The sequence below is a fragment of the Gymnogyps californianus genome, chromosome 2 (assembly GCF_018139145.2).
Source record: "Gymnogyps californianus isolate 813 chromosome 2, ASM1813914v2, whole genome shotgun sequence".
In the NCBI taxonomy this organism is placed as follows: Eukaryota; Metazoa; Chordata; class Aves; order Accipitriformes; family Cathartidae; genus Gymnogyps; species Gymnogyps californianus.
The window spans coordinates 91,975,799-92,003,381 of record NC_059472.1 but is presented as its reverse complement, the minus strand read 5'-3'; the positions used below and the strand labels follow the sequence as shown (position 1 = coordinate 92,003,381).

The following is a 27,583-nucleotide window of genomic DNA, read 5'->3' as shown; positions in this document are numbered from 1 at the left end:
AAGCAGCAGAGAACAAAGCCTGTCACCAGTTCAGCTCTGTGTGATGCTCCAGAATTTGTGGCTGGCATCCTAAGTGAACCCCTAGTCAGTTTAAATGCACCACAACGCAAAAAGCCCAAATGGACCCACTGCGCCTTTCTTCCAAATAGGCTTTCATTGTAGATCATGTTTTGTGGGGGCTGTGGGACTGAAACCAGTCAAGCTCTATTGCAGGACTGTACAAATTCTCATCGGGAGCTTGCAATAACCACTGCTGAAGTTTCTCAATGTTTTGAATTTGTGAATTTCAAATTTCCTTCCTGAGTAAATTCCAGTTAAAAGAATTTGAATTCATAATAACCTGAGCCAAATGCAAATTTGTCCAAAACTGGAACCACCATATGCGGGACCCTCGATGTGTGCCACCAACACATATGCCATGGCCCAAAGGGCAGTGCAGAAATGTTTGGTCTGGCCTGCCTCTCTGGTTTTTGGAAAGGGCTGCACTACTTTCCAAGACAGAATAGTTGAGCCAGTAGATTTTATCCAGCAAGGAACCCCTATCTGGTGCCTTATTGACTGAGCTGACTGCCAGATCTTCTGTGCCAACAGTAAATTGGTATTTAATTCAAACTACTTTTTATCAGTTTATAAAAAAAAAAAAGAATCACTACACAACAAGCATGTAAGGGGTCAACTTCCACAGCACTGCAAACCAGACAGAAAAATTGGTGAATGGACCTGAAAATAGAGAAAGGGGAGTCTCCTGGCATCACAGAGACCTCTGAGCAGCATCACTGTCCTCCCCAGCTTGTGGAAGAGGCACGGTGCCTGGAGGGAGGGCAGGAGGGAGAAGGCGGCCATACTTGATATCCCATATCACCTAGCTACTGGAATGAGTCCAAGGGCCCCAAGCAACTTGGGAGTGGTACAGTCTATAGCCAGCCTGAAAGTACTGCTGCAAACAGAAGGATGCCGTTGCCCCTTCCTTATGACATAACTGAGCAAATTCTGGGCACAGCCAAGGATCCTGACTGTATATTGAACACTAACTACTCATAATAACAACTTACATTACACATTACAAACAGAATATGAACTCAGGCTAAATTCAGTATAAAACTTTACACCTGGGCTCCTACATTGCTTGTCAAAAAATGAGCTGGGTATTTTTTTTTTTTTTTTCTGTTTTCAATGTTAGGTTAAAAACACAAGAAAACATTGTCTGGTAATGGAAATACCAAAAGACCCCAAATTATAATGACACGAACAGGCAGCACCGTGTAAAATTTCTGAAACACATTTAAAAAGCCAAGTTACTAATTCTAAACAAAGTTAACAGATCTACTTGTATGTTTTTCTAATCCCTACATGTTTCATTATTTCACCCATGATAATTTTCATCACTTATTCTCTGTTCTGAAAGGGATTTTTTTGTTTTATAAAAAACATTACAATCAAATGAAGTGCACTGACATGTTCCTCTTTTTCCATCTGAGTTACCTTCTTTAAACTGTTGCAAAATTTCTATTTGTAAAAACATTATTACAAGGAAGGGACTCCTCACCACCCACTCAGCTCCCAGAAGCCAAGAGAACAAACTCAAAGATATTGTTTTTATAATTTTACACTGATATTGTTTGGCTCTGCAAAAATGTTCCAGGTCTAGTGTGCATTTTAAAGGGATTTATAAAGAATTAGCTCAAGCAATGCCAAGAGCTAACTTCAAGCTTATATTATTTTTTTAAAACATGGCATATAGGACATATAATTCAAACTACTTTTTTCCTCCCTTCCCAACTTTCATGTTTACAATGCTCTTTCTTTTCTTTAGGACAGAAATATTCAAGGGCTGTGGAGTAACCTCATTTCTACAGCTTTTAACACATATCATCCATATTATGGAATTCTGATGTTAGAAATATGAACAATCAACCAAAAGACCTCAGTCAACTTGATTTGAAGCAGGAACATGTTGGGTTTTTTTTTTTCCTTTCTTCCCTCTAGGTAATGATGAATTATTATATTAAAAATATATATTCCAACTTCAAAGAAAAGCTAGGTTGTTATAAAACGCAGGCATTCAGAATTAAGTTTGAAAAGATTTGACCTTTTGCACACAAAAACTAACACCTACATGAATGAAGTACTGTAGTAAGTGATGATATATGATGGATCATTTAAAATGTGTGTATGGAACCATGCACATTTTTTAAGGCAGGGGCAGATGGTGGTTACAGCACATCCAACATTTTCCAATTACTTTGTTTTTTCAAAATATATCCAGCCCATAAAAATATTAGCAGAATCCTTGTACTTTCATAGAAGTAATACTTTTCAAATATAAAAACTTTAAAATATATTTAAGTTCAAATTTAAGTTCAAAAAATATCTTCAGACAATCCCCTTCTCCCTCTCTTCCACAGTTTAATAGGTTGCAAAGGAAGAGAAAATTATGAGGTGCTAGACCCAGAGTTTTATCCTAACACGTTAACTAGAAATTTATCCCACCTTCTTAAATAGGAGATAGGAAGTAAATACAAAGAGCTCATCCAGCCTGATCTGCTTTGAAGACAGGGCTGGTCAGATGTAGGGTTTTGGTTTTGTCCAAACTCCAACAAAAGTAAGTAATTTGAGACTGGAGATAACATGAAATCGTCTACCTGCATGAAGAGATTAAACGCAAAATGGGGAAAACAAACAAAACACTATTAACACTTTCATATAATGAAATTAATATTTCTTCCAATCTTTATCCAGTTAGATAAAACTCTAGGACAGGATTTCAACAAAACGTACATTGGGCTGACAATGGAGCACAAACATTTTCAAAACAAAAATCAAATAAAAAAATATGTTGGAATTGGACCCCAGTGTGAAGGGAAACAAAAGTTCACAAACACAGCTCCCTTCCAAGTTAGGCTGTAAACCAGGAACACATGGAGAGAAGAAAAGGCTGTTTGTACTGTTCCAGGAAACTGGACCAAGGATTATTCCATAATTGCATTAAGCAAATACAGTATAATATCTTACATAGTGAAAAGTTCAGAGACATCATAGGCTAAGTGATTGACTGATCACAATACACTGAAGTCCTGTAAGCCATTAATTCCTTAATTACTACAGTTACAAGCATTTTACATCAATATTGTTGTGCTCTTTAGCAAGAAAATGGGGAAATAGTATTCTGAGACATTTTCACTTTAAGTACAATTTTTTTTATACATTCATATTCACTTTAAGGTGCCATCATGCCTATGCTGAGGATGCTCGTGAGTTGATGAGTTGTACACACCAAAGTTCTGAAGCAAAGATAAAAAACAGTCTTTAAAAACTGTTACTGAACTGACAGAGCTGAGACTCACACTGTCTCAAGATGAATATAAGTTACTACACCAAGCAATTTCCATACTGTAGGCATTAGTTATGCCTTCCAAAAATCACCTTATTACTATCCTTACTGACAAGAAAACTCAGGTAATGCCCTTCTGTGGGTTTTCAAGTCAACAGGAACTGCTGGGCACAATGTCATCGAGACCCTGAAGAGAGACTGAGGAGAATTTGTTTCTGCTTCTAGCACTGCAAAATACTTCCTCAGTGACTGTAACAGAAGACCGAAGTCAATAATGCATCTCCCAAGAAGTTTGGCCTGTGTATACCCAGGACAAGATCTGCTACCATACCTTTACACAGACCTAACTGCCTCCAGGCTGCGGGGAAGAGGGGAAGAAGTACTGTACTACTATAATTATGCTGATTTAAGTGAGGCAGATCTCTAGAGTAGATACAGCTTGACCTAAAGCTCCAGTTGCTTTCAGAGACTGACCATGAAGACAAACCTGCTGCACAGTACACACAACTTCCTTGTCTGCCTGTCTCACAGAGACACACGCTCTCCAGGCTAATAAGCTGTCTACCATCCAAAAAGGATACCGTTAATAGTTCTGCATCCACCTTACCCTAGAGAGCTATGTAGCCATCATAAATTAGCATAATACTATTATTTTGAATGAGATCAACTAACTTGCATCAGCTGAATAGCCAGTTCTCGAAGGAAGGAAGGAAAGATTTGTTTCCGAAAGTGCTAAGGACAAATCACCCAGCACCCCTGACAGCCAGGACACACTCCTTGTGCTGTTCATCTGGGCCCAGCTTTGGGAGGTTCAAGGTTCAGCGTTATTTCCCACACTAGAAAGCTGTCGTCTTATCTTCTGTACCACTCATCTCTCTTTGGTTCTGCAAGTATGAAATAAAGAACATTACCGGCTGGCTCCCAAAGGGGTCTCAGCCTTCCCAGCAGGAAGGACAATGACTGGGATGAGAGGGCCCCCTTTACCGGGAGGATGAAGATGGGGAAAAGGGGGGATGGGGTCCTAGAAGAACGGACAGGGATGGTAGGGACCACCCAGGAGATAAAGAAAACATGGATTGAGGGGAAAGCTGGGGAAGCTCCTGAGCATGTACAGTAGCTAATTGTCAAATTTTAACCACTTAGCCTTCTAAATCTTTTTTTTCTTTCCTTTACACACACACAGAGCAAAGGCATAGTTCACGTTCAGAAGTAACAGCTTGCAAAGGCATTTAAAACTAAAGCAGATTTTTAAATTTAGCACAGCCTTCTCAGTGTTTTCTAATCCTGGCTCAAAGGCTGAACTTTGTTAAAATTTCTTATAAACAAAAATGTTAAGAAGTTCCCAGACTTTGATGGGCTTTGCTAAATTTAAACCCATGGTGAAATTTTTATAGGAAATTACAGACTGAAAATGATATAGCCATAAGGAAAGACCACAGAGGAGCTTCTTGTATGTGTTTCTCTCTTGTAAAGCTCTGCAGTACTGGTGTCACAACACCTAGCTCCCTGTGCAAGCAGTAAGTTTCTCTTCTCTGGTGCTCTCTTGTCCAGGCTTTCCCCTGCACAGTAATGCATTCCCAAACGTGACTCTACAGCAGTCCCCGAGAGGAGAGGGGAGCTGGAGTGCCGGGGCCAGGCTGGCCGCCTGAAAGCCAGCTATTGTTCCCAGAGGCAAGCGGCCCTGCCAGGCACACTGACTCCCTGTCTCCAGAGGGAACGCTTGCACGGGGCTTCTCTCCACCGCCCAATATTCTGGGGCACAGAAACACTGTAATTTGGTGTTAATTGGGTCAACCCCCTACTTTAATTAAAATGAAACTCCAGACTCTTCCCGTTCTACCTCCAGTTACATTTTATTATTGTTTAGCTAAAACAAATGCACTCTGGTGGTGCTCCCTTCCCTTCACTGCAGAAGTGCTCCACAAGAACTCTCCTCTTCTCCCTTCTTGCACTGAAGGCACACTGTCAGGGCTCACTCTACCCATGGGTCCAGGGGCTCCATTTCAGTTCAGGCCCAGACACCCCAATCTTGCCTGAGCTGTGCTGTAGGCATACCTTGGCCCTGTGCCATCCCCTGCTGTCCCGGCTCACTCACTGGTTCTCCTGGATGGTCTCCAGCCCCTTCTGTTGCTCCTGACTGGACCCCCTGGATAGACTCCGGACCTGATTCATCACCTCACCTTGGCTGGAGCTGTTGATGGGACCTTGTTACCTGCACCCAGCTCTGCCCATCCAGCTCATATGCTGCAGGACTGTGCCCCGGTTGGTGAGGGCACTGCCTGTGCTGGGGTCACAGCGCACAGTCTGTCCCCTTCATGGTGCAGCCCGGCTCCTGCTGTTCCCTGACACTAACAACCACTGCAACATGACAGGGACCTTCTCCTCAGCACTCCCTGGCATCAGAGAAGCCGCCAGTTAAGAGTCCTGGCATATTTACTCTTTTAACACCTGTAACTAGTGGCAATAATAGCAGCAACAGTAGTGAGATCCATGAAGGGTCTGCCATCTAAAACAGGTATGGTGAACGCATCAAAGACATGAAGCACCATTCATCTGGGAGTGTGGAAGAGACCAGAATTAAAAAGGAACTGCTATTGGAAGAAGTATGAGGAGGACAGCGTAGGTGAAGTCTGATGAAGAAAATGGAGAGTGTCTCAAAATCAAGACTGTGCAGAGAACACAAAGGAGCTGCGCCAAAAGCCTTGAGATATGAGCACAGAGCTTGAAGGTGGCTAGAATAATGCTGGGGGCTCCTTTAGAGACAGGACCATGCATGAGGCAACCTAACATAAGCTGTCCTTTGGTGAGCTATGGAAGAGTGTGTACACAACCAGTGTTGCAAGTTTCTCTGAGGCACAACGACTCTGCAGAGGAAAGTTATCAGGATCACTGGGTTTCTCCTCACTGCACAGGAGGAGGGACTGCTGAAGAGGAAAACCTGTTACTTGCTAGCCATCTGACATATGTGTTACGGCCAGGGCTCGTCACGGTTCTGCTTTGCCAAGGCGGCACAAACGTATCTACCACGTGCAACAAGGACAAGCCACAGAGGCAGCAGGACTGTGAAGCCTGCCACTGAACTTCCTTCAAACCCTGGCTTTCATCAGACCTTCTTGGGGCCTTACCAAAGAATTGTTATACTCTTGGCTCACATTTTGCAGAAATGAGAGCTTAATCTACCCCTCTTGTCCAGCTCCATATCTCCCCCTTTTCTGCCTGCTTTGCAAGGTGGCACTCATTTATTCTGGGCAGAGGAGGGACTAGAAAGGATGTCATGTCTTTAAGAAGATATATAAGTAAATGAATATACAAGTCCACACATATATATGTATAGGAACGTCCCATACCTAGGAATATCCAGAGCATCACAACTGTCTGCTATATAAGTAGTGACTCACCACACATCTGTCACTACACCAGACTGAAGAGCATAGGGCAGCCCTGCGCTGCTCAGTGGATCTCTCCTGCTCACTCGTCCAGGTCTATGAAATTTTAACACTGCATCTCATCAGAGCACGTATGCAAACTCAACGTTTGTTACACGTAACAAACTCAAAGAAACTGAAATCAGTTATGACAATAAATGTTGGATTATTCTTATTCAGGCAAATTATTTAATTTCAATATAAACAATCAGATATTATTATTTTAATTTTTTCCCCAAGAAATTGTATTTCTATGCCTGCAAAAGAGAGTGAGCATAGCCATATATCATGTCACACAACCGAGCTGCAACACTCTTTCAGTGCACGTCACTTTTTTAAAAGGGGACATTCCATGCACACTGTTCAATTAAATCGCATATCTCTGGAACTGAAGTTGGAGTTTTGCAAAGGCCATAACGCAAGCAGCATGCAATTTAAGTGTATTTTACACATTTATATTCAAATATACTGAATTTAGATACATGCACATTTCCATATCTGTCTCTATCAGAGCCTTAGGAATCTTCAGCTAAACTATTTTAGTCAAGACGACTTTCAGGAATTTAATGTAAAACAGGCACTGAGCAAACTCAGTCACTGGGCATACCACATATATATATATATTGACCATAAAAAGTGCAAAAGTTCACTCACTGTATTAGTTTTATCCCACTCCCGATTAATGTTGAACATTTTAACAATTATGTTCTCTGCCGCTGTTAGAAATATACACACGCATGCTTTGTATTTTTTTCAGAGGTGCTCTAGCATAGAGCTCGTCTTGTTTTCCGCCAACATAGATGCTATAAAATTATGCCTGATTCAGTTTACTTCTTTCCTCCCCTCCCCTCCCTTCTTCCCTTTTCCTCAGCCTTATCCTCCTCCATGTTCTTGGGTGGGCAGATTCATGGGGAGACTTGGTTTTCAGTATAGCCACCACCAGGCAGTTTGCTACTCTCCTGAAGCACATCTGGGCTTTATATCAGGCCTTTAATTAATCCTCAGTGAAAGCCAAGCTATGACATTTTGACTGGGCAGGCTCCAGTTTTGGACAGGTCTTGATTTATTGCGACTGAGTCTCAACCTACTTTGATTTATTTCAGCTTTGGGGAGGAGGGCAAGCACTGAACAGAAAAAGCACTGTTGGATGTAGAACATGTGATGCACGTAAAGAACCTCCAGAGTACTGTGGCCCAAATGACAAACAGCTCAGACAATTTGCAATAAAAAAAAAAATTAAAAAAGGCCAAGTGATGACAAGATTCTGGTGAAAGAAATCACTTAAAGCAACAACAACCACCACTACCAAAAAAAGCAACAACAAATAATAAAAGGCTTAGTGAACGAGGATCAAACTATTTGGCAGAAAGTGCCAGCGAAGGAAGCCCATGCCTTATCTCTAAGTAAACAATAAATCCCTGGTCACTCATTAGTGTTAATCATGCCTCTCGTCTGCATTCAGCTAAATAGAGAGAGGCAGGACCAATGCTTTCCTGATGAGTCGCTTTAAAAGAAAAGGATGTTCTGCTATTGTCTGCCAGCTCTCCTTGGGTGGATGTCCTTTTGCAGGTCTCCCTCTCTAACTGTACCGTGCACGGCATGCGATGTGCCAAGTCTTTTGGACAGCAAGAACAAAGGCAACCAGAGCCAAACTCTTCATCTAAATAAAGCAACAAACATCACAATAATAGGAGCCACTGAATAACAAATCCAACCTGCTCAAGGTATAAAGCTTTATTGTTTCTAAAGGCAGGCTTACTCTCTTACTTAGGCCCTTTTCTTGTTCTATTTAAATTCAAATTCTGTTGGACAGATGACTCAGCAAGTTTATTCTGAATACTACTGTAGCTACTTCCAATTAATTTCTGTTGTGGGTACATGCAAAGAAACTCAATATCTTGAAAATTCTAATGAAAACAAGTAATTTTATTGTTTTCCTTCAAGTATTTTTGTTAAAAATTCAAATACCTTGATTTCTCACTCTCTTGTACTTCCTTTTCACCAACTGAAATTCAGTTTTTGTTGTTGTTTTTTTCCGCCTCTAACTATGGGAACTAGAGGTTTTATGGCTCTATCAAAAGAGAAGAAAGAGTGAAGTTCCAGCAACTGAAAAGCAAAAAATTTTTAGTCTAAACAAACTGGCACTTTTTATTTGTTGACACCTATCAGGCTCCGGTGCCTAGTGAGCCTCTAGCAGAAAGGATGTTTTTGTTAAAGACTCGGCATCTGCTGCTACTAAAATTTCAGTAACACCTCAGATGCTACCTCAACAGTCCCCACACAAAGCCTTGGGAGGACGAATCTTTGCACTCCTGTTATTCCCTGTAACATGAGACAGAAGGACCAGCAACCCGCACATGCACATGCAGGCTTGCTCCAAGGCATCTGTAAGTGTTATAAAGCAGAAGACGACACAAATCAGGTATGAAAATATTACATGGGTCGTCTTTAAAAACATTAAAACCGAGTGATTGAAGACATCAGTAAAAAGACATCTATGTGTTAATTTTTAAGTTTCAGGGTGAAATCTGGAAGAAAGGTCTACCATACTGGGTTGATCAGATGCCTGTGTAAGTTCAGGCCACAGTCCAGCGGTGTACTTTGCCACCAAGCAGATAAGCAGTAAGATTCAAGTGCCCACCTAGCTTAAGATGACGTGGGTCTTATGCTAATTGAGAAGGAACTACATGGGTGTTCTCAGTCTAATCTGTGTCACATTGACTAGTTTTATCATCTGTAAAAAAGATGCATTTATTTTAGCAGTGGTAGGCTGGTAGGCCTATTTGTGCTGGTAGGCTACACAGGGAACCTGTGTTTGTTGCCTTGTCCCCTAACTGGGTGGGCAGGCTGAGCTGGCTCTCTGTGCCCAATACAAAATTACTAATTCTGCAGAAATGCAGAATATTCATATGCCAGTAAATGGGATCCTACAGAGCCAGTCCTTTTTAGTTTCAGGAGTAGAAGTCAAATTAGTGTTAAGGACAATTCTCAAGTCAAACTGTTCTACTGAATACATCCTTCCCTCATCTTTCTTCACTCTGTAAGAAAACAAATCATCAACATCTAATGTAAATGTTTGCTATTTTCTATGAGTGTTTTTGTTTTGTGCCCCACTCAGGTTGGAGAACTTCAGGCTCCCTTCGCAGGCAGAATCAAGCACAGTGGCAGGTGGTGGCTTACTTTGGCCCAAGAGCAGGTGATGAGAACACAGCATTCCCCTATCAACTAGGGTCTTAATCCTCATCTTGTATTGCCCCCACATCCCCCCATAAGAGGATGCAGCATATCACCATCAGTTGCACTCCTCCTGAGTGTAAATTTGCTTTTCTCTACCAGACAGCGCTCCTTCTAGCTGCTGCATAGCTGGTTCTGGGTGGGATTCCAGATGCTAGCTTTCATCTTGAGCCTGAACACCACAATTTTATTCTTGTTTACAGGCAGTTTTATTTTCTAGCTTTTATCTGCCTTCATAAAATATAAAAGTTTGTGTGATTTTTCCTTCCAAGAAAGTGTAATAAAGTGTTTCACTGAAAGAGACTTTATATGAACCAGCATCCCAGTGAAACCCCATATCTAGGCAAAAAGGATCACTTTAAGATACTACTAATAAAACTATCAGCTTAGTTAGGATTCAACTGTTTTACAAGCAACTCCAGAACATAAACAACTATTCAAGACATTGTTAAGATAGTGTTTTCAGAATATGGATTTTTTTTTCCCCGTAACTTGAAATATTTATGACACATTGTATTTAAATGATCAGACTGCTACAAATCAGTGCAACTAAACGCCTATCATCAGCATGCAATTTCATTACACAATTTGGTTACAAACCTCATATGAATAAATTAAACCAAGGGAACTGAGGCTTGTTTTTCTTTACCGCATAGTGTATTTTAAAGGTAAATGTCAAATGTGCATGATTCTGCTATTATTTAACACTATTTTCTGTAATCACTCTAAAATGAATGTGGTAACAATGATGATTCATTTACTTTCATTTTGGGCGGACTTTTTACTCAAACTTGTTCTTTTGCCAACTACATTTTTACACATGTGCCTGTTGGTTTTACACTGCCCTTCTTTAGATGTAACCTTATGAAAATCAGCAACAAAAAAGCCTTCTTTGAGGAAAGTGTAATTTACTTAATTACAAGGAGTGGGCAGTTGTGCACCAATTTCATCATTCTGTCATACTTGAGGCTGAAAACTGGCACAGAGTGGGCCAGGTGAAAACTCTTTATTATACTTCCTGTTTACATTGGTAATGCGTTAAATGGAATTTTAATGTCTCCTGAGGTCACTTTTAGAGCCAAATTGTGGCTGTCCCTATCACAGGTGTACTGCGTAACTCTGTGGGGGCACAGAGCCTCTTTCTCTTCTGCCAGCCTCCCCCCCCCCTCCCCCCCAATAAATGTAAGATGCAATGGATGAAGTCAAGTCCCACTGAAGTCAATAATTGCATTATTAGAACAAGATTTCACTCCAAATCAGTTCCTGCAGTTGGTTTGCAGCATGCTCAGTCCTCAGGCTTGCCAGGAGGGCAGGGAGGGAACGCACAGCCCTACAGTCCTCTTGGGGCTTGTGCACTTCACACATGTGCTCTCACCCTTTATTGCTATCTGGATCAAATAGAGTATTTTCTAAAATGTTTTCTTAGCACCCATATTTGTGAGACTCCATTAAAATGCTGTACATTATATGAAGTGTTACATTAAGTGTGCTCGGACTGTAAGAACTTGCACAAATCTCCAACCAACACCAGTTCTAAATTGTTACTCACCTGCTCTTGAATTACTTTAAAAAGAAAAAAAAAAAGATTCTCCTCGAGATGAAGCACCAGATAGTACAGTTAGCCTGGAAAAGCTCCTTCGAAGGCAAGCTCCTTTGTGTTCCACCTTGGCCTTCCCGGAAAGCAGAGCACAGCCAGGCCCTGCTTCACGGCAGGCTCCTCCTTGCAAACCGGTATCATTTCTGCTACCAGTACTACCGATTCAGAAAGCCACATTCCAGCGGTGCACGCCACGGTTATGGCACAGGAGTCACTGAAAAAGGTTTATGAGGTATTATGGGCTGAAATAAAACATCAAACAAACATATACATGGAACATGCACAAATAGGAGCAGTGGTGATTCCCCGGATGCAGCCTGAATACGGCACTTAAAATACAACCTCCTCTCAGCATGGGGGTTCGAGAGCAAGGCTGCCGGCAACCAGGAGATGACGGCGGTAAGAGGCACAGTGCCCAGCAGCACCCAAGCACTTCTTGGGCTTTCCCTTGTCAGGAGACAGACCTGTCGTGTCTCGGTCTGTCACGTAACCTACAGACCATCCTATCTCATGCATTCTGACACCTTTCAAATAACCTGAGATCCGCTTGTAATCTGGGATATGAACAGTTTTAAAACGGCAGTATTTTTAATATGTATCTACCTTGGATATCAGTAATAATACTGGCAATAAAATGAAAAGGGTATACTTAAAATATTTTTCCCTTGTCAATTATTTCCCCTTTAAGATGAATATGATATATTAAAAACCTGATGGTTGTTGAATTTAAAACACCTCAGAGGAAGAGAGAAATTCCCACCAGATACAGAAAAGTAGGGTTTGTCTGGAAATAAATGCAGCATAATAAATTAATGGTGAGGGGGAAAATATGCCTGTATTGCATAAGGAAAAAATACTGCATTAGCAACACAAAGCATTAATTTTTCTTGTAAAATAAGGCACAGTGCAGCAAGACTGTCTGATTTGTACCAGCTTTTCATTATGTCAAAAGCAACATGTGTGCCTGGTATTATAGCATTAGGGTTGCCTTGATAAACTGTTACTGTGTAGAGTAACATCTCACTTGATAGAGGTTAAGGCAGAAGTAGGAGTTAATGCTCTACTAATACAATTTACTGCTCCTTAAAGAAATCTGTAAAGTGCACTTGGAAGAAAGAAAACCTCTTCTGATATTAAAAAAAATATAAAATCAAACACATTTGGACATCAAGAAATAATAATGCACAACTTGCACTAGAAATATCAGCTTCTAAAAAGTACAAAGCTTGTTATTAAGAGCAAAGTTAGAGAGTAAGCATATTTTCATAACGGTGCCTGTTCTTTTAATAGAAGAACAACACGAATGTAAGTAACATTGGTGCAACGAGAAGTCAGCTCAACACGAAACACTCCTACAGACCCAGCAGTTCAGGCCACAGCTCACAGCAGGGGCTCCTAGCTGGAGGTCACAGTTCTTGAGGTTTCAAATGGTTGAGCTTGCCTTGCTTTTCTCATGCTATTGAACAAGAGAGACTAGGCTAGGCAAAATCTGCCTAGACTACATTCAACTCTACAAAACCCCCCTAATAATTTGTCCTTGCAGACAGGCAATATTTCATATGAATAGTTAGGGATCCCCTAATTTTGCTTCCTCAAATCCAATACCAGAGATCCTTTAATCCCACTGCACAACAGAAAATGTAGAAAGCAGATACGTGGGCCTACTTACTTAAGAAACACCACCAAAATCCTTATTTCACTAGAAGCAATGAAATGGCCACCACAGTTGCTAGCACCAGGAGTTGCCCTGTGCATCAGCAGACTGTGTGGGGAAGGACAGCTGTCGGGCTCCCTTGCACCAGTCAGCCTCGACCTGCACAAAGGAGGAAGCACTGGGAGGGTCTGAGGGAACCGCCAGCTGTTTTGCACAGCCCTGATAAGCTGCAGGCATGGGACGATGTCAGGGATCCACTGTTTAATTCATTCTCCTCTTCCATGGCTGCAGGCAAATCCATCCCAGCCACACTGCTGAGCTGACTGGGGACGGGGCATAAGAAAACGCCAATGTCGCTCACCTACCTTGCAAATGTAACGCTCCTCATACTCCTGAGGAAACAAACAATTGCTCTTGTTGTAGAAATCACACGGATTTTTGAGAGGAAGAGAGAGAGGAGTCAAGCACATGACAGCAATAAGCTTTCTTCACATACTTAACCTGGTAACCAAGTCAACCATCCCCAGGGGAAGCTTAATGTCAGCCAAAGAAGGCCAACTGGAAAGTTCAACTGCTCTATCTTTGGACCATTAATGTTGGTTGTTAGGTCAAGGCTTCATCCAAAAACACCTACAGCTAAAATTCAAGTATTTCTGCTAAAACTAAAAGTGGCATATTAAGTGCACCCTGTGGGTTTGGGGAATGTTTCCCACTCAAGCAAACAAAAAAATTGTATTTTTTTCCCGTACGCAGATCAGGAAAGAACAGTCACTCTGCTGATAACCAGTCTTCTTAATAATGCACAGAATATTAACAGCTAGAGTACAATAAAAGTGAGCCCTGACATTTTAATTTATCCTCTGAAATATTTCTTCTTTCAGTGGAATGACCTGAAATTTTTGGAGGGCTAAAAACTTTGGTTCTGGGAATGCACTGCCCATGATGATTTACTGGCTTCATTTCAAATGAAAACAATTACTGTATAGTGAGGATGTTACCACACAGACATAACAACACCATTAACTATTTTTGACTTCCAGTGTAAATTGAACCATTATGGGGTTTTAAAAATGTCTTCATTAAATTTTAATGATCTGTTTTAAGGGATTTTTTTCCCCTTATTAAAATTAAAACCAACTATGCTATACAGCTTTCTCAGAATGTGGTACATTAAGATTCAAATAAATCCGTAAATCACAGATTAGTTAATAAAGAGAAATTATCTCGGTTATTACAGGTGGGGCTGGTAGCAATACCTGTTATTAATGTTGCCTAACATTTACCAATAAAGATGCTGCTTCCCGTTCTTTAAAATGTTGCCAAATACCATCTGACTGAATAAAAAATTTCTAAGTTCAAAGGTAGACACACCTGGTTGGGTTTTTTTCCTCCCCTCTCCCCCTCATGACAGGAAAAAGAGCATAGAAAGGAAGGAAAAATGTAAATTGAAGTGATTCAGCTGATTAAAGAATACATTTCATTTGTATTAACTCCCCCATAAACCTCAATAATTTTTTTTCCATGAACACAGGGTTTCCTTGTTGTACAGTAAGTATTTGAAATTTTGCATGCAGAGGGCTAGAGAATGTTTATGAGAACATTTCCATCAAATTTGCCCCAAACTTGCCCAATTCATAAACTTTGCGTGGACTAAAATGGAAAAAAAAAATTTAAAAAATCATGGTTTACATATGCTCAAGAGGGACTTGTGAGACCTTTGGTGTTAAGTTTTGTGAAGATTCACTTTACGATGAACACGCTCCATCCCATGATGGGGCAGTGGTTTCCCTCCAGGCGCAGCTGCAGCCTTGAGCAGGCTGGCTGGTGTACTCGCTCCCTGGGTCCAGGCAATCCCATCTCCCTCGTGAGACTCTTCTCTTTCCCACAGTCTCATCTGCAGTTGCCCTCAGTTAAAACCACCACAAGACTGACTGGAAGGCGGAACCGACCTTTTTTTAAAAAGTCTGGTTTGTTTTCACCTTGGTGTTACATTGCCACCTGCTAACGAGTAAACATTGTCCTGCAGCATGCACTGACGTGGACTGCAATGATGGTATATATACTGCATTATACAGTCTCTCTGCTGGCATCTGTATGTTTTCTTCCGATCCTATCACAAGTACAAGCATAGCTCCTAAACATGGACCCTGTCATCATTTTACTTGTTTTTCCACACATTGCCAGACAGAGCAGAGAACTAAAATCATAGGAACACAGCATGCATTTAAAGTGACTTCTGAAAAGTGCCTTAATTTGGTATTCTACAAGAAGAACATGCTGCAAAAGCAGAATTTGTCAGGAGGACTCTTGTAGTTGTGTTATTTGAAGAGATACTGCATTCAAGCTACAATGGCATAATAGGTCAGTCTCAAAAATATGACAATACATAATTTATCAATCTGGAAACCTTATACTTGAAAGAAGCCTTAGTCTAACCTTTCCATCACTCCAATTGAATTGTAAGACCACCGCTGTAACAAGACCACTTAGAATACCACCGGGGTGGCCTTGATAATAATACACATATCATTGTAGAGGCACAGGAAACTAAACCAGATGGTTTTGCTGAGGAAAGCACTTTTTTGGCTTTGTAAAGCCTGAAAACACTAATAGGTCAAACACAAAAGTGGTGAAAAAGAAAGCTAAAGGAAAATTTATGTAAATAAGAAAAAAATCTTTTTACAATTGTATTCCTCTCACATAAAAAATGGCTGCAAGAAAATAAAAAAGAGGAAATGGTGCTGTAGTTCTGAAATAGATCAGGATAGTTTTCTGAAAGGAAAAGGTCTAACAGCAACACTTACAGTAGGCACTGCTGCTGGAAATCAATACCATATGATGTGCATTAGAAAGAACACCTACATATTGTAATTAAAACCCTTTCCTTTCCTCATTTTTATGTTTTAAATATGGTGACCATTCATGTCTATTGTAATAAACTTTCTTTCTTGTTCAATCTCTTATTAGCAATCATATCAAACTTAAAGAGAAAATAGCATATACATGCACCTCTTAAAATACATGAAATTGAAAATAATTTCCACAAAATCATCCATGTTTGAATTTTCTCACTTGTGCTGTAGTTATTTAGAATCACGTTATTTACAGATTATATACACATTATTATCAGCATTTCAAGAGCCATGAAGGACTTGGTTTTGTTTTGTTTTTCTTTAATGCAGATATCATCTACACGAGTAAAATTAAGATGATAGTGTGTTACTCTGCTGGGAATTGCAACTATTTCAAATAGTCAAGAAGTCTAATCTAAACTACATGTGCTGAAAGAAATTTATTATAAGCTCTTTTATTGTGCAGCCTTATTTACCAAAATGTAGGCTTTTATTTGGCATTAAAAAGGAAAACTTTTACTATCACAGTTGTTCTAAAACATGTTCTCTCTTCATAAGGGAAGGTTTGCCCATATTTTCAAAATCTGAAAGAAGATGTTTGAGAATGATACCTACATTTTGCTGGCACCAAATCATGCTCTAACTGAAAGAAAACATCATTATTTAAATACCAACTTTTTCTCTGCTTGCATGGGACAGTGGAGAAGAAATGTACACTGAGGAGAGCTTCACTATATGCGTATCGTTTGTGACAGTTCATTTTGGTACTGCTCAGAAATAGCCTTGAAGAAAATGTTTGAAGTCTTCAGTCTAACTCCCAAGTTCTTAACTAAAACCGGAGAGTTAAAAGAGTGGTTTCTGAAGCCAGAAGTCAAGTGCGACCACAGGCACGTTACTGAGCCCAGGGAGCCTGATGGAGCCTACCTGGACAGCAATAAAGAGAGAAAAATGACAATGCGGTCTCACGGGATCCTATTTTGATTCTGCATGAGAGACATGCTGGGGAAACACCTGTTTTGTGGGCAGTGATGCCATCTACCACCTCATATCAAGACTTGAACTCTTTTGTAGGGTTGGAACATTTCAGTTGAGTTGCAACGTGTGCAAACAATTTACTAAAACAATGGCATCATGAATTGACTCTGGCAATCCACTTATCTATGTCTTTTCCCTATAGACTCAATCAGAAGGAAGACAATCTCCTTTACTTCTTCTTGGACCTGCTGTTCCAGCGCTGTCATTGTGTCACAAAGAAGTGGCTCTATTGCAAACACCAGTGCCTGTGGGTCCGTGCTGGCTGAACTTCACAAAGCGATTTGGCATCTTTCCTTTGAGACCAGTTATTTGTGCTGTGGCCACTTACATTGGCTGTACTGTAGCCTGAGAACTGGATCATTATTTGCATGGATGATTGAACATACTACCATGGTCAAATGTGACTTCCTTTATCCTGAACACATCATACCTCCACATGTCCAAAGTATTTACATGAGGAAATCAAAGAATATTCTGCCATTTGTAAGTGCATACTTCCTTTGAGAAGATGTTGCTTTCTCAAAAAGCATTTCAGCATGAGGTTTAGTTCTACATCTTATAAAAAGGACAACAGATTTTTAAACTATTAGAAAGAAACTAAGGTGGAATAGTCGTTGTCTCTGATACTCATGCTTCTAGAAAAGATACTGCTTCAGCAAGTACCTGTCAAGAGTTTTATGAATGTTCAGTAGTTGTTCCAAAGGAGCAGTCTATCAAACTTTTCTCCTAAAGGTTCATACAAGCCCTGCTGCTCTCACAATTACTTCACCTAGATGGCAGCAATAAGATAATCAGTTCAGTGGATCATCACATCAATCAGAGCAGATTGGATATAATTTTAAGATCAATTTGGTTTAATAGAGCCATTAATTATCCCAGTTCAAGCAAGCTGATGGAAAGAGAAAGTTCTCATTTGGAAATACACAAAATACACTCGAGTACCTGGATGGCTGAAAAATCTTTACCCTCATACTCAAAGAAGTCCAGCATTGAGGGTTTAAAATTATTTCTTAATTTTTATTAGAAGTGATTAACTTTGAGCATAAAAACAAAGCAGTAAGTAGGGAAAAACATTTTTCACTTCAGTCCATAACAAAAGGGTAATCCTCATTTAAAATCATGCCTTTAAGGTCATGAGCCAATCTCATAACTATATGAGGTATTGACAGTTACACAGACAGATATAACTGACTTTCCTTTTTTAACCAACAATTCTCAACAAAGTAAGACTCTCACAAGCGAGTATTCCGCTGGGCTGATGAAAGGATGTGTCAGAAAAAACTTCGAGTCTCATCAGACTAAGGAAAAACATATCTCAAAAGACGACACATCCTTAACACTGGAAGAAAACAACAAAACAGAACTAGAAATGCCTTGGCCAACAGTCTTGCTGGCTGAATCCTTTTCTTATGCACAAGAGTAAAGTAAAATTTTAAATAATTCTGTCTGGCAAGAGTTTTTATATTTAAACGTACACACAAACATACAAGAAGGGATTTCCCACAACAGAAATGGTAGCAGCTGTCTCCAAGGGTCAGTCTCTACCTATTAGAATGGCAAATAGAAGAATCATGAATAAAAGACCAGGTGATGCTGACTGGAGATTCAAATGCAGGAGACATCACTGTAGATTAAATTTTACTATCTCAATTTCAACATGCACAAGATGGTTTAAGACAATAAAAATGACTGTGCATTTTCTTGTGCATTTTAATCACAAAGTAAAGTACGAATCAGCACCAGTACCAATTAAAAAAAAAAAGTAAGATGGAAAGTGTCTCTTTAAACAGTTTCCTAATGTGCTTGGTTGGACTGTACAATAACTTACTATATTATTTATAACCTGTTCCTTTTGGCTTTGGTTTTTTTTACATTATTTAAATATAAATTAATGGAAGCTGATTGCCATACATTTAGAATATCAAATGGTCCCTGATTTCACCATGAATTTAGGCACATGCTTAATTTTAAGCGTTTGACTAGACCTGTAGTTAATTGAATTGGAGCCAATTATGACCCAATTATAAGTCCTCTGTAATTACTGCTTGAAATACTGCTGGATTTCTGTTGAAGGCAAAAGAAAATATTTCTGATCTGTATAAATACTTAAAGACCTTTGACTTGTTTTTTTTACTTTTGTAAGATATATATTGATAGGCTTTTCCACAGCAGTCATCAGTGCAGTATTTCTGCTCTCTGCACAACACTGAGGTGTGGGCAGTGCCACTGCAGAAGGCAACCTGAGCATCAGTGGGTGATAAAGAGGAAACTGAAGGAAAGGAAGAAAAAGCCTCAGCTGTTGAACTTGTAATACGAACTTGCTCTTTTCCCAGAGCCACTTTCCAACATGATTATGTTCTATTTTTTGGCTCTCCCTTTACATCTTTACAAATAAATGTGTCTATTACGTCCCCCAGAACTACACTTTAAGGTTTCAGTTGCAGGTATACATTCACGACTTCATTTACAGTATTTACCATGTAGGAAATTAAAAAAACAACCAACTACTGATGGATTGATGGGCATTTTTTTAATGGTCCAAGTTAAATGTTTCTGAGAATCTGTATTTATTTGAAATAAGACTCTTGGGCGAGTGTCTGAGGAAATTTGTATGATGCCTTGTGTTTTATAAATGGCATAGAAATGAGTCAGACTGTTAAGGCTTGCTATTGTACTAATATTTGAAAATACCTAGCAGATGGTCTCCTAGAACTTTCTGCAACAAATAAAAGGTATAAGTTACCCTCACAAAGCAAAATAGCACACAGAAGATTCATATATCAATAGCGCTGATACATTGGTTTTTCTCTTCCAACTCAGTGGCATTGACCGTCATCTCTAATACCATCCCATGAGACTTGTGCTGGATCACAGTAGAGTGAAAAAGGAGAAAGGGGGAGTAAGAGGCAGCAGCAATTTCTGCAAAAATGTTAAGAGTTACTAATATAATTTTAGGATAAAACTAATAATCCCCCCTCAAAAATTTTTGATGCCTACTTATTTCTATTTTGTTCTCTTCAAACACTGAATGGAAACCTTTCTTTCCAGTGAGTTAGACTTCCCGGTTTTCATTCACCAGCACAATGCCACTGTACCTGATTTTCAGTTCCTGCAGGTGGCAGTTCAAGTCCCAACTCAAACACCTAATCAAACACATATTCCAACTATTGTCCCCTGATATGAACCTATGTTTAAACATCAAACTTCCGAATAATCTGCTACTAAAGCTGACCTCAACCCACAGCTAGCACTGAGCGCGCTGGCAGCCCATCCCTTGGTGGGCATCTACATGCTTCAGTGCAGGCATGCACTTCCATGCTTTACTGTATACAGAAGCATTTGCCCAAAATCACAGTGGCAGTCGGATGAACGCATGTGATTAAAGCTCAAGAGTTCTGACTTCTGCTTGGGTTTTGTAACCACCAGACGTTCTCCACTCCAATACATACAGGGTACGATCTCTCCACAAAGTCAATGGGAGTTTGGTCATCAGCTTTCATGAGATCAGGAATTGACCCATAATGTTTTATAAAACAACAGAAAGGAATGTATTTATAGTTTTATTATTATCCCTAATAAGGAAATAAGGAGAAAGAAAACACAGTACATAGTCTAGTCTATACGCACATGTGTTACTTGTATTAATATCGATGGGATTTAAAAGTACATATGGAGAGGATAAGATATATCCCTATGTGTTCAGCCATATGCTTAAGGAAGCTCCCCAAATGCTTGTAAATACGATCATGCTTTCTAACATACTATGTATTTATTTGAACAACGTTAAATCTCTAAGCCCTACTTCCCAGTCCATTAAAGCCTCAAATAATTGTTTATTTCCAGTTTAAAGTTACTCTCTTTTTTAGCCATTAGAAGGCTGCCTGCAACCACATTTCCACCATATTCAGGGAATTAGAGAACTGATAATAACACTCCCATTATCCGAAGGGATACCTCTCTGGGAAGAGAAATACTTAAGATGAACTATGTTTTAGTGAGGAATTCTTTCCAGAAGATTTTGGGACAGGCCCAAAATGTGTAGCTGAAAGATCTGGAATGCTACTTAAACAACAAACATGTGTTCGTTCTATAGACCTCGGACAACTACAATCCTTCCGGAGGCCAAAGGCCTTGAAAGCTAGTCATTCTTCTGGATAGACTTGTTCTCATTTCCTTTTTGTTTTTAAAGGTTTGATCACAGGACAAGGGTCTGACCCACTAGGCACCAGAGAGTTATTCTGGATTTCCCTTATGGAAGAAGACATCAGAATTCATCCCACGATTTATGATCTGGTACAAATTGTCTTGGAATGAGATAGCCAAAGTATTTATGGAATATCCAATGCCTGTTAGCAAATTATGCTCATTATGTTCATGCAACTGATCATTTTATTTGGCGTATCTTTTAATTCCTTTCAGTTGAGACTTGGTAACTGACTTTATGAACACTCTTGACTAGAGTTTTATCCATTAAAAAGATGATTGCGATGGTTTACTGGATTAACTGCTTCAAGTAATGTTGTAGCCACAAATATAAAACAATAGTCATGGAGGCATAGTCATGACATTCATGGTGCCCTTACCACCTTACATGCAAATGCAGCGCAGAACCAAAAGCCAACTTTATTTATAGCTGGCTGCCAAAAATCACCTTCTTTTCTTACTTGATGTAACCCTTTCGATGCCAAGGCAATATGGTTGTTTACTTTTTTAAATATCATCCAGAACAGAAGTTTATATTGTGGTATTATGATTTTGTTTTCTTGCTGTTTCTTTTTGACTGTAAACAAGATTTGAGAGCTCAGCTTCTATTTTAACTTTTAAATCTCAACCTACGATAAAAATCCCAAATCAGATTTCTTCCTACTGAAATACTTACTTTGTAATATAGAAAAACAAAACAAACAGTCATCATCTTTTTAAACTACATCAATGAATGGTGAAGTCAAATCCGGTTTCCCAGCAAGGAATTATTAAAAGACAGAAATAGTCCAATGACCACAGGAAATCTTCAAGCACCAAAATGGGGACAAAAGTCTCCTGGGGAAAAGACAATATTTCCTACATGGTCATTCACGTCTCCTTGTAATACAATACAGGGGTATTGTTTGTTTGTCTGGTTAAGTAGATGCATAGAATAAAATTAGAAACAAATCCTGACTACGAAAACATTTCAAACACTAGATGCAGGCACATGTGTTGCAATACCTGCCATCACAACTATGTTGTGATGCTTCTTCCTAATGTATAACCAGCTAGACCTTTGATCATTAATATATACATCATTCTTGCCTCATTATAATAAAGGCCACCAACCTCCAGCAGGATCTTTGACTTCAGGTCATATTGCATCTTGCTGCAATCTTAATATTGGTCATAAAATTTGTCAAAACAATAGGAGAAATACTCTAAAATAGATCCTCTTTACAGTCAGCTCCCTCCCCCAAGGAATTCAGTCAAGGAATGTAAACCCAAAGATTTATTTTTCTGTTCAGGTCATGCTTGGGGTAGACTGCTGTGTTACTAAATTCCCTAGTCTGAAATCAAGAGCAAGACAAAGTTAACAGGCCTCAATAGGCAAAACCATCTTGAGATAGCTCTCTGTGGACCATGACCTGAAGTTACAGCAATAAGCATTATCCCCACCACAAAGACGATTCAGAAGAAGGCACAGGGCCCACAGCTTACCTCAACATAGTCCCTGGCATGGCCCCAGTCTCTCTTAGCATCCAGATTGCCCAGGCTGAAACAATCCAGCTGTCCGAGGTGAATCTTTGCTACCGATCGGCTAATTTTTCGAGTAACAAAATTAGCCCCTGGAATAGAAATAAAAGGTAGTATCAGCATAGTTACAGTGGCAGATAACTGGCCACAAGAAACACCTTGTATAGCTCAGCACATGGTACTTTCAGTCTTCATTCACTCCTCTCACACCACCTAGACCCATGCCATCTTTTATTGTTTGAGTAGGCTAAGAAGCTTCCAGTGCAAGTGTCACATTAGCTGCACTTTCACAGCAAAAATCTTTCTTTGTGGGACTTCTTAAGCATTCCTAATTTGCTGCCTCAGTATTCAGTCCAGGCATAAAGCCAAAGAAAATCATTTGGAATGTCAGTTCTTAAACACAAAATGCAAAAGGTTACATAAAGAAGACAGACATCTTAGACCACCCTCAAGTTTTTTGTTGCCGTTTCTTTTTTCTTTTTTTAATTTTTTTTTTAAGGAATGCATATATCTAAATAAATTAGTTTATTAATAAAAAAAAAATTGAGACTATCCAAATACTACAAATTCTCCAAAGGACTGTTATGGTTAAATGCGTTCTACTTTTCTAGTTATTTGGGATTCTTTGTACCCCAGGTCCAGTGAGATCACGAAATTGTGTTTTCAACTTTATCAGTTGAAGGCTGTACATTATTTTATCATATTTCTGTATTTTGTTCACTGTATTGCTTTGGAAAATCTGTATACCCATTTCTGCTCCCTGTAGAGTTGCTTTAAATAATATTTGTTTCTAGTTATTTTCATATCTTGATTTTTAGATTATGACGGCTGTGTTTCTAAAATGTGGTCAACAGTCTCCTCAAAAGCAGAGGGATTTGAATTTAGACCATGAGTTCAGGCTAAACAAGCCCAATGGCATTTGCACACTAATGGGCCACAAAAATTAAAATTACATGCCTTCTTAATAGCTAAAAAAAAATATGATTGAGTGGTGACAGATGATACCTTATCCAAATGGAAAGGAGGAAAGTTAGTGAAAATGACTGCACTTGTAAAACGCTCTTAGCAAATTTCAAAAGTCCTAAGTAGTGCAGCTTGTGCATCCAATGCATATATGTAGCATTTTTCATTATGGAATTCTGCTCTTGAGATATGCATCTCAATATTTTCTGTTTCCTGTCAAACAAACGATAGGCTGCTGCAAAATTATTAAATAATGTGAAATGTCTTTTTCAGACTACTAATTTTTCCTGTAAAGTCAAGAGCACTACAGTACCTTTTTGTCATCTGACTCTGCCAAAAGTAAAAAAAAAAAAGAGCACACCTATAAGAACCATGTGGAATGAAGCAATTAAATCATTCAGACCTTACCACAGGATTAAGACAGAATTTTAGCTTTCTGTCAACTGCTGAACTAACTGGAATTCCGGTTATTAGCCCTTTAGAATATATCATCAGTTTGCGCTTGTTTTCTAAAGGATGAAAATCATATAATTTCCATATACCCTGAAAAAGTGTTCATATATAAAGGAAGCTTACAAAATAGCGTGATTTGCAAAATTTCAGAAATAAAATATACTGGGGAATCTTTTTTGTAGCAACATTCCTCAAAAATTTGGCAAATGAGTCAACTGCAGAATGAAAGCCCAAGCCCTTCTTCCAGACTGTGCCCTGCATACTCAACAGGAGAAATATGATTATCCCAAAGATAAACCAGCACAAACCACAGGACCGACACTGTGACTCTGCTATTTTAATTTCTGAAAGCAAAGTACTGTGGTTCCCCTGTTCCTGGCTGGACGGGCTTGCAGCGGGAGTGGAGTTCTGGCTTAACAGAAACCAGTGACAGAATCTCTTTGGCTTAGTCAGACTGGCACTTCTCCAAAGATTGTTTCCATTTTTTACATTATCACAGTGCTTTGAGATCTTCGCACAGATTATTACTAATTAATTAAAAATAGATTCAAAACTATTACACAAACTTATTAGGATTAGCTCTGAAACTTCCTAACCTTCTGCACTGAAATAATTTCAGTTAGCATTATTATTCAGTAAATAACAGTTGAAGGAGAAGCTTTTTTTCTAGGATAAAGTATATGGCTTTATGTTCCAGACTGCAACTGAGTAATAAGCAAAACTGGCCGCTTTCAACGCTACTTTCCCATTTGCAGTAAAAGCAGTGAGAGTTCTAGTCATCATCTGCATTAAAGCAAGTTTTACTGTCAACCTACACGACTAATGAATGTCAGCTTCCATTTTGGAGCAACCACTTCCTCTGCATTAAAAAAAAAAAAGCGTATTAGGTTGTGTGCGAGAGAGAGAGAGAACTTTTATGCTATCAACTTAACTTGAAATATATGAAAGATACTGCACAAGAAAAAGCAGATTCATCTAGCACAACACAGCAAATCCTAGTAACTGCTGTCTTCTTGCAGAGTCACTGATAACTGGAGAGAAACGATCTTCAAAGATCTTCTCCAAGCAAACTGAGAATCTACCTCAAAAGGCTGAAATGAGGAATTAAAGAGCACCACAGTGAAAAATGAAAACCTTTATTTTCCAGAAATATTCCAGCAAAGGTTCAACAAAATAATACCAACCCTCTTCTTGGAAGTGCCTCAGCATTAAAGCTGTGGAAGAAAACTATGCTACTGTTCATTCTGGGAAATGTGATTAGAATTTTTTTCATGCAACCAAGGACTGAATGGCACATTTCAGAAGCATTTAAATGATACGGTTCATAAATAATGTTTAAATACCAATTCTCTTCAAACACAGTATCTTAAAATATCCCATTACACTATATGTTTGATCCCTTGCCATTAAATGCACATCATAACTAGAATTTAAGTTGATGCCCACTGGAGTCATACAAAATAGTTAAGGCTATGTCAGCATTTCCATTATGATTTGCAATCGGGCTATAAAATCTTGCTTTGGCCTGAAACTTGGCAGATGTAATGTCTCTTTCCTCAGGAATGATTCTATCTAAAAGGTCTATGCAGAGTGCTACAGATATCTTTACATAACTGAATACAAAGTACCTTTTGAGACACAGAAATGGTTAGCTTCCTTCTTCCTCAGGAGGTATTGAGGACTTGCTAATGTTGAACCTACAAGAGCATTTTCCTCCATAGAATGGCCAGTTAGTGCCGGCAAGAGTATCAACAGAGCTGCTGGTGTGTTAACCACTTCACCCTTTATGCTGATTTTCATCGGATCAAGATGATGCAGCAGCTAAAGTGTCACCAGCTATCACAACTGAATAAGGCCTACTTTATTATGCTACTAACATTACTAATTCACGTGGAAACGTGTTGGTGGTAGCAACAGAAACTAGCTTAGATTGGTGGGGAAGAGAGATGTTTGAGTCCCACATTTGTCTCCTGGCTTTGTACTGCTTCCTCAGTTCAGAGAGGTTTTGGAAAACACGCCCCTGCTCACACCTCGTACGAATGAACATGGGGTGCTCAAAACTATTAAATGTGTGATGTCGTTTGACTTGCTTGAGCACTTTTTAAAAATGTGTGAATGTGGCACTGTTCTGGAAGCTCACTATCCTGCAGTAACTAAGAGAAGAGTCATTCTTGCTCCCTCGGTAGGGCCAAGCATGCTGGGCTAACTGCCTTGCATAGTTATCTATGCAGCAAATACATCCAAACCATGATGGACCACATTATACTCTGGTTTGCGTCGCTACTGACAGCGCTGGAATTGCTGTACCACAACAGCAGAGATCTGGCCAGATGTTGCAAAGGATGCTTTGGTGTGTCTGCACATTTCAGCAGTTCCAAATAGCCGTGGTTAAGCAGTGCCTGACAAGTTTTTACATTTTAAAAGAGGCCTTAAACATGAGTTTTCATGATATTAACAGCTTTTTCAGGAACCCTGGGCATTAGCTTAGATTTGTTTTCAAAACCCAAGCCCTCCCTCTGAGATCATTAGCATTCCAATAGGAACCATAAGGTCTGATTTACAAACCCAGCTTATCCTAGATATGATTTTACGCAAGGATTCCTCATCAAGAAGACCTGATCTGTAAAACATATAACTTGTCGACAAACCACTATAGGAACAATACTACAATAAAAAGAAATAGCAGAGGTATAATGCAATAGCTTTGGCTCTCCAGCCCAGGCCTGTTGCCCGCAGCGCCGCCTGGCTCAGGGTGGAAAACAGCTCGCGCAGCTCATCCCTCTAAGAAGGACAGTGCCTACATCTGGCAAAGATAGTTTTGAAAGCTGGACATGTCTCTCATTAACACATATTTAAAACTATTGCTTTAGGAAGCACTCTCTCAATGCATCTACATTTCCAAAGTTGGATGCCCCGAGAAAAAAAAATCTGGGTCTCTGCATCAGTACCCTATTCCTTTTATCAGCGCTGGGGTTTCACCCTTTGTGTATCATCAGGAAACTGGCTGTTTGAAGTAGGTGTTTTTCTTTAGAATCTGTGGTTTATAAGAGGCAGCCAAATGGATGGAGCAACTTTAAGAGCCACTGTTACAGTAACTGTTTCTTTTCAAGAACCCTCATTTTCCAAGCTCTCAAGGCTAGATACAAAACTCAACAGATGACAAAACTGTGGTCTTAGGAAGCCTGTTATCCCTGTATAACACTAGTTGTTTCATGCATAAGAAAATCCATCATTAATCCTAGAAATATCATAGAATAACAGTCAATCCGATAGCATTTAATAGCAATATTTATCTATCAGCTGAGATGCAGTCCT

General features: G+C 39.5%; 1 protein-coding gene across 1 annotated transcript in view; it reads right to left on the bottom strand.

Annotated features, from left to right (window-relative positions):
* GMDS (GDP-mannose 4,6-dehydratase) overlaps positions 1-27,583 on the bottom strand; it is a 433,748-nt gene that overhangs the window by 207,403 nt on the left and 198,762 nt on the right. Inside the window, exon 7 of the mRNA XM_050891480.1 lies at positions 22,817-22,944. Within this exon, the coding sequence (XP_050747437.1) occupies positions 22,817-22,944 (128 nt within the window). The remainder of the gene's footprint in view (positions 1-22,816; positions 22,945-27,583) is intronic.